At 42.5% G+C, this 20,795-nt stretch overlaps 1 protein-coding gene across 1 annotated transcript; it reads right to left on the reverse strand.

Moving 5' to 3' along the window:
• Positions 1-200: 200 nt before the first annotated feature.
• SAG (S-antigen; retina and pineal gland (arrestin)) lies at positions 201-15,645 on the reverse strand. The gene is made up of 15 exons (XM_009707509.1): positions 15,531-15,645; positions 14,929-15,054; positions 14,798-14,842; positions 14,307-14,500; positions 13,143-13,202; positions 11,915-11,982; positions 11,583-11,718; positions 11,142-11,226; positions 9,801-9,873; positions 8,748-8,885; positions 8,356-8,433; positions 7,447-7,470; positions 6,964-7,028; positions 960-969; positions 201-294 (listed from the first exon to the last, which is right to left on the reverse strand). Exons 1-15 carry the CDS (start codon positions 15,643-15,645, stop codon positions 201-203), a joined length of 1,311 nt encoding a protein of 436 aa, XP_009705811.1.
• Positions 15,646-20,795: the final 5,150 nt, after the last annotated feature.

The raw sequence follows: 20,795 nt of genomic DNA on the forward strand, positions 1-20,795 counted from the left end.
GGTTTTGAGTTTGCAACATTCTTCTAGAGCCAAAACTTTTAATAAGCAACAGAGATTCATAATTGTATGTCCACTGATCTCAGGGTTGATCCCTGGAGGACCATGCATGCACTGAGAACATGCAGTTCACTAGAAACCTAAGTCCTAAATTTCTAATTGATGCTAGGTTACACATCTTATCTGGCAGCTTGTTCTTTTAGTCACTCATCAGTTGAGGACATGTTCTTGTCTTGATCATCAAGCGTATCTTTTAGCTGTTGACGAGCAAACTCCTCAAATACCAGCTCTGCTTCACTGAAACGGAAGAAACACAGGTCTTTCAAAATGATGTTAGCAATTTTTTTATACCAGTAGACTAAAGGCAACATATAGGAGGAAGAAGAGAAGGCCAGAGCAGACTTTAATAACGTTTTCTTTGTCTTCAAAGAGATTTGGATCCCATTCCCACAGGCACCATCTTCATTGGTGGTATTCTAGCTAGTATGAAAAGCAGTTGGTTGAGCAAGTCAGGACACAAACTGAGGTGGTGTTCATCTGTACAGAATCATGTCCATTCCAGCTAAATATTTATCAGCTAGCTGAATAGTCTGCAACCTGAAAGGGTCTCTGTCTAGAAATAAAATGTGAAACCTTTCATCCTTATTCCTTCTGTACTAAAATGGGGGCACATGGTCAAAACCTATTTAGTTCCTGAAACTTAGAGCTACAGAGCATCAGCTGACCACAAACACACCCCTCCCTCCAACTGTGAGGCAAAACATCTTCTCTTAAACTGGTTTCACATGGTCAGTCATTGCTATTCAACTGATAGTAATAATTTGTCAAGCCACAGTAACTTACTCACTTTGGATTTAAGCTCGTACTGTGTGAACCCTGTGGATTTTCGGACAATTTTGAGGAATTTTCAAAGAGTCAATGTAAAACTGCAGCTAGAATGTGAAATATTAAAAGAAACTTACCCATCTTTCCCTGCAAGCATCAGCATGCAGTAGAGGAAGAAAAAAAAAGACACATCAAGTAGTTAGAACAGTGGATGCTAAAACCAGCAAAAAAATTATAAACTGACAAGCCAGAACAGTGAAAAGCAGCAGGATTTGCAGCAATACAAGGAGAACTCCAGAAAGTCTCAAAATGTGCATACATGCACCTGAAGAAAAACTTGATCTCCTGAATGGAAAAGCACTTTAGCAACATTGCCCAAGACATCAGAAGGGCTGAGAAACAAAGACAGATTTTTTCCCATTTATGCTTGCTAGTAGTCACAGCTGAGAGACATCTGTGCACGCACTTCTACTCAGAGATGACAGTGCTTGCATGAGATGATGTTAGTCTTAATTGGTCTGTCACTGTGATTTAAGTAGTCAGCTGATGAGAAGATGATGTTCTTGTTCAATAAACATGAAGGTATTAAAATCAAACAGAGGTCAGAATACAGAATGGCCTAGGTCATCTCATTAGACAGGTTATGCACTTGAGCCAATAGTCCCGATTTCATCTTTCCCTAAATATAATCCCAAGACCTTTGACACTGTGTTTCTTTAATGGGATCTTTGCTAACCACACTGTACCAAATCCTGCTTGCTAGCAGGATTCCTTGGAAACTGTTTCAGCACAGCCTAAAATAAGCAGAGCAGACTGTATTGCAGTGATGAAGTGGGGGCAGGGACTTCTTTCTTCTCACAGTTACATTATCTTTACCAAGTAACAGTCACTTCACTGGCTTACTTCTCGACCAGTTTAAGTCAAGGAGCAAAGCGCACCGAGGCCACTGCTCTACAGAAGTTGTCATGGATCAGGGATGCTTCAGTGACTGGATAACTTGCTACCTGGAGAATTCCCACCCACAACGCCCACTGAAATCAAGGGCAACAAGTGGTGACTAACACTGCTGGAAAAGTCAGCATTAAAAGTGTGCCAATTGGGGCCACTCTACCCAAAATGTCTCAAAGGATGGGTCATGTAAAGACATTCAAGATGATACCTATCCAGACATGGAAAGGATGGTTTCCTCTACTCTCAGAAGCTAAGATGAAGTCTTGAAAGGGCATGCATGCTTCATTGAAATGGATTTAAAATGAAATATTTAGAACTTTGGAAATTTCCAACACATAAAGCATCATTCTCATTTCATTTTTCCTCCAAATTTTATTCTTTAGTCTACTCTCTTTCCCCACTTTGAAGTATGTTCATTGCTATGGGAACAGTGACATGGGTGAAGCAGAGCGAGAAGCGCACCAATGTGGTTTGAAGCCATTTTTACAAAACGGGTTGAGGGGGGAAAATAGGTATTGTTTCAGTTGAGAATATACTTTACTGTCAGATAAATGATTACTGAATCAAGGTAGGTAGCGTGGCAGTAGAGTAATGCTTATCATGTACCGCAAATGTAATATTATATTTAAGTGTACACTACTTTACCTTCAGGCTGCTATACTACATCCAATATACTTGTTAAATGCCTACATTTGCACCCTAGCAGGAGTTAGGCCCACTTCACCCAGTTCTCTCGCTGTCCTGTGGCATATTTAACATTATAACATTGAAAAATTCTCAGGAACTTGAGAATGGGTAGACTTTTTCTTTTTTTAACTCACATGCCAGCAATTGTTTTGTGGGTTGGGATGGGAGGGGGCTGTGTTCAAGGATCAATGAGGCTCCAGAATGTCATCATACTCTGCAGACGGTTTTCTGCAAGCTTTTATTATGCAGCCACAGAAATTATTCCATATAATTAAAGTTGTAGCATATGGTAATTTTCACGATAAGCTTGCTTTTAACCTCTCTTAACTTTATGGGAAACGAAAAAACAGGAGTAGGCTGTGTTATTTTTTCAAGATATTCAAGTGCTTTAAAAATTCACTAATTCCTGGAAGTTACAATACCAATATAGGGCAGGCATAGCTTTACTATTAAAGGGACAAAGCATTTATGTGTTTCTTGAAACCAGACATTTCATGCAAGTTTAACAAGGGAGCAGATAAATGACCATTTGTTGAATAACAGCCAAAACAAAGGCCAGTGTCCAAGACACAGGCCCACAAAATGTAAAACATCAGGAGAAGGGCAGGAAAACCCCAGACCAAAGAACTCATGCTGAGACCACAGTGTTGAAAAAAACCCAGCAGGAGCTTCTGGGCTAACTGCTGACCAGGAAAGGTCTTGGAAGCATGAGGGGACACAGCCCAGTTTGAATCCATCTTTAAGAGAAACAGATCTCTATACATTTTTGTCAACAGGCAGAAAAGACAGACTGTCAATGGAACAGGAGCTGCTTTGCCTAAAAATAACCCCCTGTGAACCACATGGCTCCAAAAACAGTTGCAAAACAAGCACACATGAAACATGCAAATGCTAGCCTATAAGAAGTCCAAGACAAGGAAGCTATAAATAAATACGAGAAAGGAAAGGTAGCAAGCCGTTCCTTTTCTGTCTCCTCCAGGCACAGAAAAGAAAGATCAAGCAATCTGCAATCGCCACACACTCCGACAGACCTGCTTTTTACTGAGTGATGAATGCTTCAGAGCTTGCTCAGACACATAAAAAGGGCAAAGCAATCTGCTGTGACATAAAGCACACAGCAATGAATCACACTTGCCCCAGTTTGGCCCTAAAAAAATTAAACCATGTTCTTGACAAGCTTATCTTTCTGAGGTTCTCTACAGTCAAGTCAGCCTTACGCGATTAAATATACTGATGCTACACGTTTTAGTTACTTTTGCCATAAATCACCTTGGCTAGAGAAGGGAAAAGATTGTTACCCCACTGCAAGGAATAAATCATAATATGTGGCATTTTTTAATCCCACTTTAGCTTTGACTTTATAAGATGGTCACTTTGACTTCTTTCCTTTCTCCCAGCTGTGTCTTAAGATGAAGTGACAGTCAAGTAAGCAGGGAGATGCAACAGGAAAAATGGTTACTACTGACTCATCCGTAAAAACAAAAGGGAACGGAAAAAGAAGATAAGGAGTGATCTCAAAATTCCCTGTGCATGCACCCCTGCCTACACCCACTGCAGAGGCTGCTGAACAAGCCAACAAAGAAAAATTCCATCTTTTGGGGCCTTTGAGAGTTTAAATGCTGTTTGTTGAGGCTCCATCTCTGCAATCAAGTCTTGATTCGCTTGATTCCAAATTAGATGGTATTTCACTAATGAAACACATTTTATTTCTCAGAATTTATGAACTAACATGGTAGAATAAAAACTTAAAATGCATGAACTCACATTTGGGAAGAGCGATTAGGCACAGTGCATGGAAAACTACCAGCCAATAAAGCCGGAAAGAGTTTTGTTTACCAGCTTCATATGGGAGGCTGTTTTATTCCCTTTAAGGAGCTCAGATACCACATTCCAGCACAGCTTTCAACTCAGCTATGCAGGCTTCACAAGAATTTTCTGTTGTGTTACAGTACCTTTTTTTAAGAGAACACATTTATTTCTCGAGTTAACCATTTGTAGGGCTTTCCCCATGGGATAGCCCCTGAAACTACCTATATTTTTTTTCAGTTTATAAGAAACCTGCAATTTCCATCTGCACAAAATGCATGAACCATAGCTGTCTTCTGACAGCAAGCTCCTAGAAGACTTTGATGTAGCAAACAATATGTGGGCTGAGCCTTTGGTAAGAGGACGTGTTGGGGGAAGCGATCTGAGAAATATTGCAGTTCTCTATTTCCCTTGTGAAGTCTTCTGCCCACATCCTTTTGAGCATATTATCTAAAGGAGTATATCAGCCATCCTTTGAAATGATCTTACAAGGGAGAGAGCGCTGACTGACTTCCATTTTTTCTTCATATTACAAATGCTTCTGCCAGAATTATCTGCCTGAAGCATAAGTAATAAAAAGGGGCTTGCGGCATTGTTAACACCAAAAAATGTCAAGTAAAAAAACCTCACACCATTTTAAAAGTGTGAAATTCTTTACAGTTGCCTAAGCCTTTGGACAATCCTTGTTTGAAGTTTTCAAGCTTTTCGCTGTATCTATGAAAGCTCCAGATTTTGCAGCCCTGAGCTGCCCCACCAGCACCTCTGCTCTGCGAGGCTCCCCATGGACACGAGATGGCCCTCACCAGCCGCCACTCCTGGGCCACTGGTGCCAGTCCCAGCCCCTCACCAAGTTCCTGGGCAGGGGGATTCCTGCAGGAAAGTCTGAGGGAAATGCTTCAGTATGTACAAACTACTAGAAGAGACAGAAGACCTTTGCCCAATCATCTTTGGCAAGTCACCCATGTGAGATCATGATCAAGGGTGCAGCAACATCAATGTTTTGCCGGCAGATCTTCACTGGCCTGCAGCATGAAAAGGAAATCCACAGCACAGGCATAGCAATGCCAACAAAAGCATTTGCTTCACAGCATCTTCTCCAAGGTGATCCAACCTTATTAGTCCTATGGACCAGCCCCGAGGACCTGATTTCCACCTCACAGGACAGCTGGAGGCAGCTTTGGGCTGCATGCTGCTGCAGGGTGTCCTGTGCTGCTCCTTGGTGATGTGATTGTCTCCTTTATAGGCACAGCAGAAAGGGGGTGAGAGGGGAACAGGCCTTGTGGATTTGTCCTAAAAGTGCTTCCTAGACTCATTGTGCTACTCTGATGGGGGTGTAATATGCACAAAAAAACTTCTCCTGTGAGGCTGTTCTGTGTCCATCCTAAGAGGCCATGCTGGCACAGCTCACAGCAGGGGTTTTCCCAATGGAAGTGAGAGTTTCCTATAGTGCAATTCTTGCAAGAGTGAAGAAACCTACCTTCACCCACTCCAGCACATCCATACTTAGCAAACATTGATTCCCAACCAGAGCAACTGAGTGTGGCGTGGATCACTAATCTCTCTTCTCATCACTCACACTTGATTCCTCCAACAATTTCTCACAATGAGGACTCAAGTCACCCCTTTCTAATGTTTCCAGCACAGAACAAAGCACCTGTCTCAGGATAACTCCTCTCACAGGTTCCACCATCTTCCAGTGGTCATGTTCTTAGAAAGAATGGCTTTAGGCAAGTTTGGACCCAAAAGAAAAAAGAAAGGATGAAAAAGAAAAGCAGCGCAGAAGCAGCTATGGGTTTTTGTTTGAAGCCCATGCAACTCTGTCAAAATATAGAGGGCAGGACAAGATGACTCATTGATAACAGTCCCAACATCAAAAGGCTGGCATAACGTTTTGTGTTCAGTAGCTGCTTCAGATGCCATAGAGGAGCCTTTGATTTAGTGCAAGCACCTTGCAGTTTCTGTATGCTCACCATTAGAGAACAGAGCCAGCCAGGGTCTAAGTGGGAGAAGAACACAGATGCTAAGGACAGCCTGCAGTTTTGGCATCCAATCCCAAGCCTCGACATGCCTGAGGAAGGCAAGTTCCTTACACTGCTTTAAAGTTCCCACACTTCCATTTACTGACCTGACTCTGAAGAGACATTCCTCTCAGATACCCACTGAATATAAAGGCCACATCACAGACACTGTGGCCAATGCCACATCTAGATAACAGGGACTCTAAAATCATGAACAGTTTTATCACCTCTTAACTCTGTAAAAAGCAAAATACTTTAAGCAATGTGTCTTAGGTGTTTTCTGCGACAAATTCTTGTTTGCTGTATTGGAATCTGGATGGGAATTGCTAACAGCTTCATTCAAGGCATTTTGCACAGTAGTCATGAGATTGAACTGTGCAGTGCTTCCTCAAGCCCCTGTGCTGAGTTGTGATTCCATAAACAAAAGATAAAAAGGGAACATGACCCATTTCCACTTTCTCCCACCTTAGCATCCCTCCTCCCTGGTATTTTGTGCCTTGAGGTTGAGAGAGATATATACGCACAGAGATACATACTTATACACACAGAGAGCAGCCCCCATACTGGAGTCCTGCAGACTCTAAAAGCTTCCTGCACAACAAATCACTATAAGCCTTGCCAAGGTAAGAGTTCACCTGAGTCTGTTAACGAAGCAAGGCAACGATGAGGCATAACTGACCTGCTGGGTTCTTTTCCTCAGGTTTGGGGTGCATGAGACGAAACGGCAGCTCTGTGCCCACTTCACTTTGGGGAGAAGAGAGAATGCATCAGATCCACAGCTCTATTCATGCCTGGTTCAGTTCCCTTCCCACCTCAGGCTAGCCCAAGCCCTGAACTCCAGCTTCACCCCTTCTTGCATCTTTTTCTAATCATAATTTTCCCCTCAAAAGAGTTAAACTCTGATTTCTCCACAAATATCCCAGGCATATCCACTTAAAAAAACTGGTTTATTATGTGCTGAATGTACTTGCATGTACATAAAATCAAAGATATTTTTGTAATTGCTTCATTTTCACAGCTGAATGGCCAGACTTCTTACTTCTATTAGCTTAAGGGATAGTTTTTTTTTTTTTTAGGGAGGCAGGAAAGGGAATAGGAAAGAGGGTAAAAAGACAAATTAACAACTATGACTGCCTGGTCTGAAAAGGAAGATGACATTTACCTGGAGGTGAGGTCTCCTAGCATGCTACAGAAGAAAACAAGGAGAAAACCAAGCATATTTAGTGCCTTTCCATTCTGGTGCTCTACCAAATGCTGTTTTATTGGTGGACTATTGAAATCACATTCCTCATATACTATTCTCTACTTGCTGCAAAGCATAAAATTCAAATAAACTTGTTTTTAAAAAAGGTAATTTTCATTTTTCATGTCCTTCCCATGGAAAAAGAGTCTAGATTTTTGAACTCCTGACCAAGTGTTTGGCATGGCTCCTTTTCTGAGAGCCAAAGGGCAAGGGCAATCGGAGGACCACAGAAGGCAGTAGTCTTTTTATCATGCTTTAGGCAAACGATTGACTCTTATACTAGAAAGAAGGATAAATGAATGAAATACCAATGTAAACAGTGACTCTCGTCAATTGAGAGGTATTACCCTTGTCCTCTTTTGCACTGTATGCTGGGAACTAGCTCATGTTGATAACATCAGCTTCTCCCAGAAAGCTGGCTCAGTACAGAACCTGAGCTACAGTATTTACGACTCAGGCAGATGTCTCTGCCTTCTGCTCCGGGAGAACAAAAACGCCAACATAAAAGCTCACACAAAATTTCACTTCAGTTCTCAAAGTTATGGCTTTGAAACAAAAAATTGCAATGCAAACCAGAGGTTCATACTTCAGCTGTAAAGTCATACGGTATCTATGGAAGGTAATCCAACCCCTCTGGCTCAGCGCAAGTTCTTTGGATAGGCCAAGATTGATTTCCAGGCAATTTATGCTTTAGAAGGAGCCTGATATCCTACAACATGTGCCCTTTTTCTCTTGGGGTGGACTGCCCTGCTCTCTCCCCACTCAATGATGTACACACACTCCCCTCTCAACTCCACGCAAGTGTAGCAAAAAGTCTGCTTCTCTTACCCTGGAACAGTGAGCTTCACTTTAACCTTGTAGGAAACCAGAATCCCCATCACTGTCTTGTCTATTCCATCCTTAATACTACCAGAGAAAACAGACAGCTGTGTTAGGTGGTGCACCAACATAGCAACAATATATGGCTGGAGCAAGAACTAGGTGAACATCCTATTTTCCTGAAAGTGATAGAGCAGAGAAGCCTCAGGGACAGCTAGTATCTCTCCAGATCCATCATCACTATTTACCCTGAATGCATATGATAGGATAAGTAATGCAACTTAGATGTACCCATCCGGACACATATTTACAAGTACAAACTCCTGATAGAAGTGTCTCCTCCATCCTCCCCTCTTCTTTATAACCCTCCACTACTTGGGACCATTTAAAACTCTACTCACATAGTACTAGAAGCCAAGTTGGTGTCCTCATCCTTTAGCTTTCCATCCAGAGCTATTTCCCGTGTCTCCCGGTTATTTGCTAGCAAGGGCAAAAGTGTCAGTGTCTTGGTCATGCTGCTGTTTGGCTGCACCTTTTCCCTGAAAATCAGAAGCAGGTGAGAGGAGGAAAGTGATACACTCTGATTTCTGTTACACATCCAACCAAGAGAATTTTAAAATAGATTACAAAGCTGTCCAAAAGGAGTTGAATTTATCTGTCCCAATTTAGTTGTCTAAAACAGATGCCTACATCTAAACTAGTCAAAAAATTCCCTTTATCATCAGCAGAGAGGAACAAGCGCTTGCAGAAAATGATTGATTTCACATTAAGGCAGACTTCTAAAGTAGGTCAAAAGTATGCTGCAGATCTCCAAATTTGGAGAAAATGAATCCTAGTTGAGAAGACCAATACTCAATGGAAAACATGTCCCTAAGCTACAGAGCAAAACACCAGAAAAATATAAAGTGTCTGGGTGTGTCCAATGCTCCTCACAAAGCAAAGTTCAATGCTGCACTGTCAATGCAGTGCAGTACAAAAGAACAAGTGGTTCTCCACAATGCTGGTAGGCTCAAAGTTTTCAGGGACTTTCTAAGGCCAGAAGAAACCAAATGAAATGGTGTGAAAGAGCAAGGTAGAACATCCATGACTTCCACTCAAACAGGAGCACCTTTCAGAAAAATGTTGCACCTCTATTTAAAGATTTCGAGCAATAGGGAGCCTTCCACAGTCCCTGTTAAGTTTTTCTAGTAGGTAATTACTTTTCAAACCTCTTCTGCAACTTGCCCGTTCTCCGAAAAAACGTGCAGAGTCCCTGCTGCATGTGAAAAAGAGATCAGCTGCATCCATAGAGCACAAGTGCTGTGGGGGACACACACGAGGCAAGAGAAGAGGAGAGAGCACTGTAATAGCAAGCAACTGCCAGACTATAGCTAGGAGTACCTCCCATTACTGAGTAGGAGGGTAATTAAAAGGGTATGAAGGAGCAAGAAGGGATAAGCCGAGCATTCACTCACTGCGATTCCTCAGCAGCTACCACTTTGGTATAGTAGTCACTGGAGTACAAAACCACATTGGCAACCTGCTCCACTGAGTGAGAAAGGAGAAAGTGGACAATCAGTTGTGCGTACGCATCAGAAACAACACAGTTGTCCCCGCCGAGTCTTAGGAATGGAAGACACAATGAGGACAGCAGGAAAACCCATCCATTTTGAGCCTGAAGGGACCACCAGGTCAGACAGCCTGACCTGGATAGAGACCAACAGCACACAAATGGCCAAAGTCTATCTCCCCTGAAAGGCACCCAGCCTTGATTTGGAGATGTGACAAAAAGTCAATAACCCACACTTTCCCTTGGGAGCCTGCTCTTTCCATTATAAAGATCTCCCTCTTGCTTCTCTAAGTGTGTCCGCTTTTCTCTCTTATCACTGGTATCTCTTGCGTATCTATAGCCCATGCATTTGCATTCAGGAGAGACCATCATCAAGCAGATGGCAGTCAAGAGCCTGTAATAATAAATGGCTTATATTCTCCAATCAAACACCAATATGACCACAAGGGAATTCTGACTGAAACACTGATGAGAAGACAATCTGGGGACGAACAAGGCCTTTTTAAGCCTGACAGAGGTGTGCCAGACTAAAAATATTTGGGAATCACTAGATACTGCATCCAAGACAAGCACTGAAATGGCTTTCTCTGCTATAGAGTTTTTACAAAACCTCAGCAATTTTGTTCCTTCCCTGCCTTCTCTTCTGTTTTTCATCCTTTGTCTCTCAGACTGTCTTCCACAGGTCCAAGAGCAATAGAGCTTGTGGGATGAAAACACACAGTGCCACAAATAAACAGGCACACTACTGAGCCTCCTCTGAAACTCAGTCCCTGCCCTCAGCTTCCTCAGGAGGAATGACACCATTGCTGGCAGAGCGGCTGTTTCTTACATTGCCAGATGTTTCTGAAACCCCAGGCAAAATTGCATGCAATCTAGGCACATGCAGTTAGCAGGGGCATCACATTGACAAGAGAGCCCTTCCCTCTGGCCTCCCAAAAGAGGTGGATTTTTTTCCCCAGAGCACATGCCTTCCCTGCTGCAGGTGCTGGAGCCTTTCTCTTTAATAGTGGGGACATACCAGTGCCTGAAATGAAGCCACAAGTAACCATGAGAGTCAGGAAAAAAAGCTGCTGTGTTTCAGTTGAACAGCAACGGAACAGCAACAGACAGGGTGGAGGGACAAATCCCTGACTTGTCCCAGACTGCCTGCTTAAACTTTTGCAAGCATTGAATTCCGGCTCTTTCAGTCCTCTCATCATTCAGTCTTCTTGCCCTCAGAGAATCCCAAGCAACAGTAAAAACATACCCTGGACTTTGATCTTCTTCACTGTTTTCTCCGTGCTGTTGTTGATGGTGATAGTGACTGGAATGGGCTCGCCATGGTAGTATACCTAGAAGGAATCTGATGCTCAGAAATCCAGCCAGGAGGCTTCTCCCAAGCCCTAAACCTCTCTAGTCCCCCCAGATTAAATCTCCTCACAGAGGCCAGATAAGGCAAGATGACCCTTTCCAGCGATTCATGGCCCTTCCTTCAATGACATTATTTAACCTTAAATGCGTCTGGTAACGAGGTCTCTGCCTTCCCTAACAGTAGCTACTGACAGAAAGTACATTAGAGCCCTTGAGTGCAGGGACAAGTCAGTCTCAGCTGAGACTGAGTAACACATGAAGTAGCTGCTTTGGGCAGCAAAACGCATATTGGCATACCAATACTATGGTGTTCGCAGCCCTGGGGCAAACTCCTCACCTCTTTACTGAGGCAAGCTTTCAAGTGTAATGGCTTGTTGGACATGAAGAACTGCCAGGTGGTCTCCGCACAAGGTTGGGGTCCTGGCTTTTCTGGAGCATATTGCACCTTACGGATCAGCAGACGTGCAGAGTCCCTGGGAAGCAGCAGAGGACAACATGGTGGTACTTTGTGCTTGGTAGAGGCACGAGTTCTACATTCACATGCGCTTACACCCAAGAAGTTCACTGACAAGTGGGGGCAAAGCTGAACAAGCAGCCAAGGTGCATTATTGGACCACCCACCCTCTGTAAGAAGGACAAAGCTGAAGACAGACACACATGTTCTGTTACCTCTTATGAATTCTCTCTTCCACATTCTCTGTTGAGAAAGCTTTCACCTCAAAGTCCACCCCACAGCTCTGCCAGAGAGAGAGGACAGCTGTGAAATCAGTCGCAGAAGCCAAGAACATCTGTAGATGTTTAAATATCTTTCTGTACACCAGAAATTGGCAGACTCCTGCCAACTGCAAATTCTCCTCCTCCCATTGTAATGGAGATCCCCGCCAACTGGTGCAGCAACATCCACCTGTTCCATGCTGCTTCTGATAAGTGAGGCTTAATTCCCAGCCTTTGACAGATGACATCCCTACTCTTAAAAGGCATCCTGTGAGAGCAGGGCCGTAGAGGTCACAGCATGCTACAGGTTATCAGACTGACAGCCTGCAAGGCTCTCCAGTCCACCTTGCATTTCTGAACTGAATTTCTGAATTGGCTTTGTAATGCCAATACCTGACTCTGGGTCAACCTTCTTTTTTCCCAGCACTTAAGGAGTGGGAGTGATCTGGCCAATCTGATCTTTGCTTTAACAGGTTTATACCACCGTGGGACATCTGTGTGAGTCCCAGATAACTCTCTACAGAGCAATACGGGAATTTTTGCTAGAATATCATTCCTTCGCAGAAAACACAGCTTATCCTTGTTGCACTGGATTCTACAACCTGCATCCCACCTTGCCTGGCTGTGTTAGTCTAGCTCTGCTGTTCAGAGAAGCATGCAGTAAGTATAAAAGGAATATTTTAAATGGTGTCAGAAACCTTGCAGAACATCTCATCTGGTGACATTTACTCCATGGTTTTTGTTTTGCTCATACATGTGCAACCCAGCCCTTCTCTGCAATTATTTTAATTCAGAAGCAGGTCTTAACACATGCTATTTATAGCAATCTATGAGATTTTTAGGCACTCGGTCTCCTTTTCTCTCACGTAGCCTGACAGCTACAATCATTTTATGTGCAGCCAACCTGCAAATCATATGGTACCCTTAAGGAAACTACAAACACTGCAGATTTAGTGGTCTTGCTGCTATTTGCCTAGATTCCCTTTCTTATTCTGAGAACTTAAATTCCAACTCCGTGACACATACTTGTAGCTCTTAAGTCAGGTTCCTGACATTTGCGGCATGGCACGGTAAAATCCAGTATCACCTTATTCTACTCTCGAGCTAGCCAAATAAATTCATGTGACTTTTTCCATCTAACTTTCCCCAACCGTGATAAGCACAAGTGTCCCATTGGTCCCACCTTATCAACATCACGAGGTGCAGGCTGTAGACAGACTGAACAAGGCAGGTAATCTGGAAACTGTGGGAGGAAGAGGAGAAAAATACCCCAATGCAATATGACACAGATACGTTAGTTAACATACTGCTCACAAAAGGTACAAAGCAATCCTGAAGACAACAGGTCACTTGACACAATGCAGTAACCCTCTGAAGTTCTGGCTAAGATAAGGGCCTTAATACACTGGGCCTTATCTTGCCTTGTATGAATAAGTCCCTCTTTTCCAAAAATACTTTAATAGCCAAGAAAGAAAAAAAAGAAAAAGTAAAAGAGTCCAGGTACATGAAGCACCTGGTCTAAAAATCAAGCAAAGCCCTAGAGGCACAGCTTAGAATAGAAGCTGCAACATCTGGCTCCTCATCCAAGATAATCAGTACAGCTCCCAGCAGTGCTACTCACTGTTCACAAAGGTTTGAAGCTTGAGCAAAGCATCCCTGTGTTAGAAACACAAGTAAGGCCACGAAGACCAGCCAGCAGCCAGTATCCACTCAGTCCTGGCCCAGGCAGGGCCAGCAACTCCAGACACGTAGTTATATCTGAATGGTTAATAACACTATAGCAGGTACCAACCCATTTAGCAGAATCATTCAAAGACTTATTTGTGCTATATCAGAGCATGTGGTTTTCAAACCTAGATCTTCCTAGGGAATGCAAAGGCAGACATGTCACTGACAGTACTGGAAGCATATCCTGTCAGAATCAGATCTGGCAATGAGCTGTTATTTGTTGACAACATCTGGTAAAGAGCTTTTCATCTGCTTGTTTGATCCATAAAATTTTTAAAAAGAAAGGATTTGGCACTTCCTCTGTGAGCACTGAGGCAATTGTATAAAGTATTCCAGCTCCTCAGGAATGGGAAAGACAAGAATATACAGGGCTGTTGCTAGCATAAAGCCATCGGCTTTTTAAGTAAAGCACTTTTCACATGCAGTTAGATCTTCTTGAGCTTTACCTACTTAGGTTGGTAAGAAAAAAAAAATCGGTACATTGCCTGTCACTCAAAATTGGAACTTTGCATAACATGAATTCACTATTAATCCCCATCTTCAGTCCATCATCAGGTCTCAGCAGCCTGGTAATAACAGACAAGGAGAAGAGGGTCAGAGGCTCTTATGAGATACTTACCATAAAGAAAAAGGGATAAGCATTTTTCCCTAGCTTCTTCAGCAGAGATTCCTGCAAGTGAGAGAGAGACTCTGGCTTGTCAGCAGGCGGGTACACTTGGACCCTAGAGAAGAACAGGTCCCGTCGGAAGGTGAGGCCAATCACATCAATGTCTTCCTGGCCATACCGGAAAGCACAGGTCAGGGACACGTAGACTGGAAAGAAACACACGATAGGTAAAGTACACAGCAGGCTAACAATGCAGTCAGGGTGGGATGTAAAAACCTCCTGCACTACTGAGTCAGGGAAACTCATTTCCACACTGTTGTATAACCCAGTAAGTATTCATGCCATATGTAAGAATGTACATCGCATTGAATAAGCAGCCCATTTCCTGGGGTAGAGAATTACATTTGCACCCTTAAAATAACAAAAGAGGTTCTATCTCTCAGCATCTCACTTCAAAAGAGGACTAACAACCTCTGAAACATATGCTGCATAAAACCTCAAACCTTTTTTCCCCTTGATAATTGCAGGATCCACCAATACAACACCATCTGAAAGGAAAAAATAAAAAAAGATTAACAGAGGATAATCAGGGTTGAGAGAGCAGGAAGGGCAGCATGTATCCTTGCGGACTTACCTACAGGTTCCACGTTCCCTATGTTGTCAATGAAGTCCCGCTTTCCCAGGTAGATGGTCAGCTGTAGAGAAAAGTTGACCATGGTTGAACTACAAAGTGCTGATGGCTGTGTGTTGGGAGACACACACACACACCTGAGAGCTATAAATCTTGTAGAGATCAGAACAATTCCACTTTACACGGAATATTTATTTTTTCCCAGCAAACCTGCAAACACCACCAGGCTCAACAGGATTATTCACATGCTTCAGGACGTCAGAACTGAAGACCTGATGTACACCAACTCCCAAAAGTAGAACAAATACTTGTACATGGGACAAAGAACTATAAAGATTTTTGGTGCCATCAGCTTGGAAAGACAACGAATCAACAACATTTACTTGCAGGAGTACAACCCAGGAGTTGGAGGCAAGTTGCCTTCCTCCTGTAGTGTAATATATATGAGAAGCTTGCCCTATAAACCCTGTTCATATCATCTCTTGAAACTTAGCGCCAAATACGCTTCATGGTCCTTCTTCAGAAAAAAGTGAAAGGGACACGAAAGAGCTTTCTAATAAGTTTCCAGTCTGACTACAAATAAAACTCATACCTATATAAACCCATTATTATGGTACTTACAGCTTTGTCACGGGTGCTCTTTTTGAAGATAACTTGTTTATTAGGAGAACTAGCATTCTTCCCACTCGTCCCCGTCTTTTGAGACTCAGGGCAGCTCATGGTCAAAAATGGGTATGCAACTGTGGGTGAATGAAGCTTTTATGACCAAAAACCTCCTGGGAAAGCTGTCAAAAAAAATAGGTGGATGAGACAAAAGTGAGTAAGGCACTCTACTCCCATATACAGTTTACCAAAGAGTATTTCAAGAGATACTCAGGCAGAGCACAGAAGGTGTGTTTCTTTTCATTTTAGCAGTTCCTCATAAAAAGTAAAACCATAAAACCATCTATTTAAAAACAGCTCAAAAAAATCTTCCGAAACATCACAAAAGACCAAGAACTCTTTATAATTTGTATTAAAAAATTAGTAGGCTAATAGAAAAATCTGGAGGAGAAGGGATAGCTTAGCCTTTGCAGAGAGGTTTGAAGAGAGTAATTTTGTGAAGAAGTCTGAAAGAGTACAGAAAAAGGTAACCTGATCAACACAAGGTACTTAGATTTTCAAAAGGTACCTCAAGATTTGTCACCAGAGGCTTTAAATTGTCAAAAGAAGGAAGGTAATGTCACTCATTATTTCCTATATTTTATCCCATTATTAAAGAACATCAACACGTATGAGTTTTGGCTACTTTCAGGGATTGTTTGGGGGAGGTGTGGTTTGTTTTTTTTTTCCCCTACACCATCGCAGGTATACAACAGCACAGTGTCATCTGTCCTGGGACGTGTTATTGAGCATACCCTTGGATGAACGGAAAGAAGCCTAGATAAGGATTGAATAGCCTGCCAACAGACACAAAGCTATTCGGGACTCCCAAAAATAAAGCTATGTGAAGCTGGCAGAGTGCTTCATGATGCAGACTGGATAGGTGATGAAATACTGCATATTCTGTAACGGTAAGTGAAAAGTATTGCGCTCAAAGAATATACAACTATAGTCTGACACGCACAGTTATACTTGGTATCGCTTAGGAAGAATGTCTTGACATAAGCAGAGAAGTTATTGAGAAATAAATCAAGAACACAGAGAATGCCATTTATACCATTTCAGAACCCCTTATATATCCACATCCTGGAAAGGGCATGCTCAGTCTAAGACCTAAAAAGGTGGTATATATCGGTGAAGAGTCAGATCAAACCCCGAATGAGAATTCATCTGTCCTACTGTATTTTCCTAAATCAGATCCAAATGCAACCCATTACTTGCAGGGTATCGTTGAACTCAAACCAGGATAGACCTCAAGAACGTAACAGTCCAGCTAACTGCCCAGAAAGGTAACAAGTATAACCAGAAGTAGGGAATAGCCTGAACCCAAGGTAAAAACAGATGGAATAAGATTCTTCAGGGGAAAAATAAAAACAGGGAGGGGTGGGAGGACCAAAAGGACACAAGACATAGCCAGAGAGAGAGGTCCAGAAAACCTGAGTGGCATGAAGGAGAGATCAGTCTTTCACTTTGCTGTAAGTCATAAAATAGCAGCGTCCAGTTAAGCAATGAGACAGCAAATTCTGTACAGTGTGTTGCTGCAGAAGGCTCTGGAAATCACCAACATGAACTGATTCGCAGGCCTAGACGTGTTCACAGGGAAAATGCTTTTGGCAGATGTTGGACAGGACAATCCAGGTGCAACCTTAACCCTGTACAACTCTGAAGCTGAGGAGCAGCATCAGGAAAGGACAATGCTACTCATGCCCCATTCTTACACTTCTCTGTATTGGACCTGCATGAATGAGTATACCTATACCGCGTTAGAGACACCATTGGTCTGACAGAGTAGGACTGTCCTTGCGGTTTGCTTCATTTCTATTTTTCTGCTTGCTTTCCCATTTTAAAACTGTTTTGAGAGTAGAAACAGTTTCTAGGGCCTATTTGCACACAAACTGCAGAAAAAGAAAATATTTCTTTTCTTAGAAAGCTGGAAAAAATATAAGGTGGAGATTAGAGACAGACTTTATACGTGTTCAAGAATTTCTGTTTTTATGAAGTATAGGTAGGTTTTCCAAGTCCAGAATAGTATTTGTTGCTGTACAGACACCTTATTCATGCTGTAGACCCAAATAAACCAACAAGCAAATAACATTAAATACCTTGCTGTGTTCCAAATGCCGCAGGAGCTGCCACGGGATAGAGACGTGAAACTCCTAAACCACTGAACAAAGGTGAATTTTCCACGCAGTCGTGTCCTGTGCTTCTTCGCATCTACTAGAGGGAATCACTAACCTCTTAGCAAACAAGGAAGACAATTTGTAGGGGATTTGAAAGCACGTCTCTAGTTGCGTCCATCCAGGATTTCAAGAATTAATCCCCTTCCAAGAGCAAATACTGTACCTGGGCTAAGATTCAACTGGAAAATGGTTAAGTCAGCAACATAAAGCATTAACTGAGGAAGCTCAGATCGTCAATGAAGAGGTCTACAATGTCATTCTCACATGCTTTGTAAAGACTAGAGACTTACAAGAACAGGATGGTTACTGAAAGCAGCTTTATTCTAAAGCTTTCTCTATCTTCTCCTTCCTAGTGTTACAAGCCATCCAGTCTGATAAGAAGCTGAACAGCCAAGAGCCTTTTATGAAAAAGGGAGTTTATAAAACCCCAAACCAAGTCCCTATAAATAGATACCATTATGAAAGACTACCAAACATTGAGAACAATGTATTATTCTCATAATCACTAAGCAGTTCATCTATTATTGCTCCACCAACATCCCGTTGGCATGCTGATGCAAAACAGTACATTGCTAGCTAGTACACCTCCCATCCTTAATTTACTTACAGCGAGGCACAACATCCAAGATGCAAGACACACGAACAGAGATTTCAACCAATTTAGTTTTTCTGTTCATGAATGTCCCAAGAATAGTTCCTCACGTCCTCACAATGAATTTGGTCTTGATATTATGCACAACAATACGTGTAATTTTTGGCTTGCAAGCTGCATAAACAGCTGTAGCTTTCCTCTGGGTTGCATCTGTTAGTCTGATTAGATGATTAGAAAGATCACATGCTATCCTCTCCACTTGCCAGCCTGAACAGCACCCTCCATCTCAGGCAATCTTGCAGTCACAAATCAAGCTTGCTTCTTGCAAACAATGACATCAACATTTGCCTGAATATAGTGGCCTGGGTAGACAACTTATTCCAAAAAATGAACATAGAACCAGTATCCCTCAGCTCTTTCAGTGTTTTCCAAATTCCAGCAACATTTTATTAACAGGAGGTGGATTATTTGGAGAGCTTAATCACCACTCTTCTCTAATCGACTCTGGCAAACACAAACCACAGCCAGCCCTAAAACACAGAATTCACATGTGCCTGTGTTGAAGGAAAGCCAGATCCCAGAGACCCCAGAAATTAACCCACAAAATCAGTCACACAGTACAAAAGCAAACAGGAGAAAGCTGGTTTTGTTAAGTTTGGGCTGCTGCTGCTAGATTATGAATCCTTCAGGAGAGGAATGAGCATTCCTGTTATACCTGCTACTCCTGAGGGCCTGGGAGGTGCGGGTACATGCACCATTCCAAACATCTTCAAGGGAGCTTGGAAGCCACTTCTCTGTAACACATGCTTCCGAATGCACACTTGCATCTGGAGAAAGATGCCCACCCCACCTCCCAAAACCACATGAAGGGCAGCTCCACCTTTAGCCACCTCTGCACAGCAGGTACCTTCGTTTTCTCTTCTTCCCTCTGCAGGTTGAAGCAGAAAAGGGGGCAATAGAAGTAAATAAACGAACTATAGCCAAAAAAGCTAAAATTGGTCACTAGAATTTCTTACGTACCATGGTCCTAAGGACTTTTAGATTAAAATACTTAAGGTCTTAGCTAACTAGCCATTACCCTCAAGTATTATTAACCTACTTCATAACAGCATCAAAGGGCTTTGTTTTGCCTAAGATCTGTCTCCATGTTGTAGAAAAACAAGTATAGCAGCCTACATTATAAACATCCTAAACCCATTCTGATCCTCCTCAGCAGAGCCTGCAGTTTTTATTACATTAATCTCCCAATAGTCTTCCATCATGCTGACTTGTCGTTTACTGATCTGCTTTTCCCGCAGTAACCAAGGTCACCTGGACCCTTGGTAGGTGTGCCTTTTCAAGAAGGACCTTCTGCCACAGCAACAGGCAGAAGAAAAAAACCAGCTTGCCTTTAGAAATGCTTCAGAATGCTAATGTGAATCTTTTCATTTTTGCTATCTCACTTCCAAGAGCTGGACAGGTGACTTTTCTCGTAAAAACAGGAGGGTGGTCAGTGATGGCTCTCAGTTATGTATGAAATTTATACATTAAACAGCTAAAGGCTTTGCTTCATTACTCTGAAGCAGGAACCAGAGCGTTATCTTCAAGAAGGATTTTCATGTTTTTGAAGAAACATGCAACTCCTATTACTGGCTTAAAAACTTAACAAGGTAGCAGTGAAAGTATCACAGCAGAAGAGGCCTTCTATTTTCAGCAGTGTCTGAAATATAGATACTAATTTCCTCAATTTAGTTAATCCAAAACATCCACAAATATGTCAGCCTTTCAAGGACAGAGGCACTTGTTCAATGCAGTATGACTTCCTTCAGTCTCAAGGCAGTATTCGGCAAGACCAGGTTGTAGCAGCATTCCTGAACCAGGGCAAGACCAAGTTGTACATGCAGGATGTCCAGCTTCAAGCTAAGAGCATTATCCTCTTTCAACCAAATCCCACAATGCGGCTGAACACAGATCCACAACTCATCAGGAAAACATAGCACAGAAAAAACACATTTCAGGTTCCCATCTTCGCTCATTCAGAACAAGATCTCGCACACAGACACACAAATAAATGAATCGGAGCATTGTGGGGTTTTAAAAGCAGAACACAGGTTTATTTACAATCAAGTTCTTATGGGCAGCTGAATAAATAAAAACTTTGCCCCATATACTCTAATTCCCCTCTGCAGAAAGTGTCTGAACAAATGGCAAGGTTAGAGAGATGCCTGTTATAGCAGCTGCCCCCTAATCCAGCCCCTCCAAAGAACACACTTCCTTAGTAAAACACTATCATGGAAGAAGAAAAATAAAGTGCAAATAAAAAGGCAATAAAACGCTGGTGGCTTGTCTTGAGGCCCAGACGATGTGGAAAGGTTTGGCTGGATAAAGTTATGCCAGGTAGCTCACACCCAGCCACGCCATAGTTTTGGATGCTTAAACAGGGTCAGAGCCAAGACACTGCTCTGTAGCACAGAGAG

The sequence above is a fragment of the Cariama cristata genome, unplaced genomic scaffold, assembly GCF_000690535.1.
Source record: "Cariama cristata isolate BGI_N322 unplaced genomic scaffold, ASM69053v1 scaffold13739, whole genome shotgun sequence".
NCBI classification, from domain to species: Eukaryota; Metazoa; Chordata; class Aves; order Cariamiformes; family Cariamidae; genus Cariama; species Cariama cristata.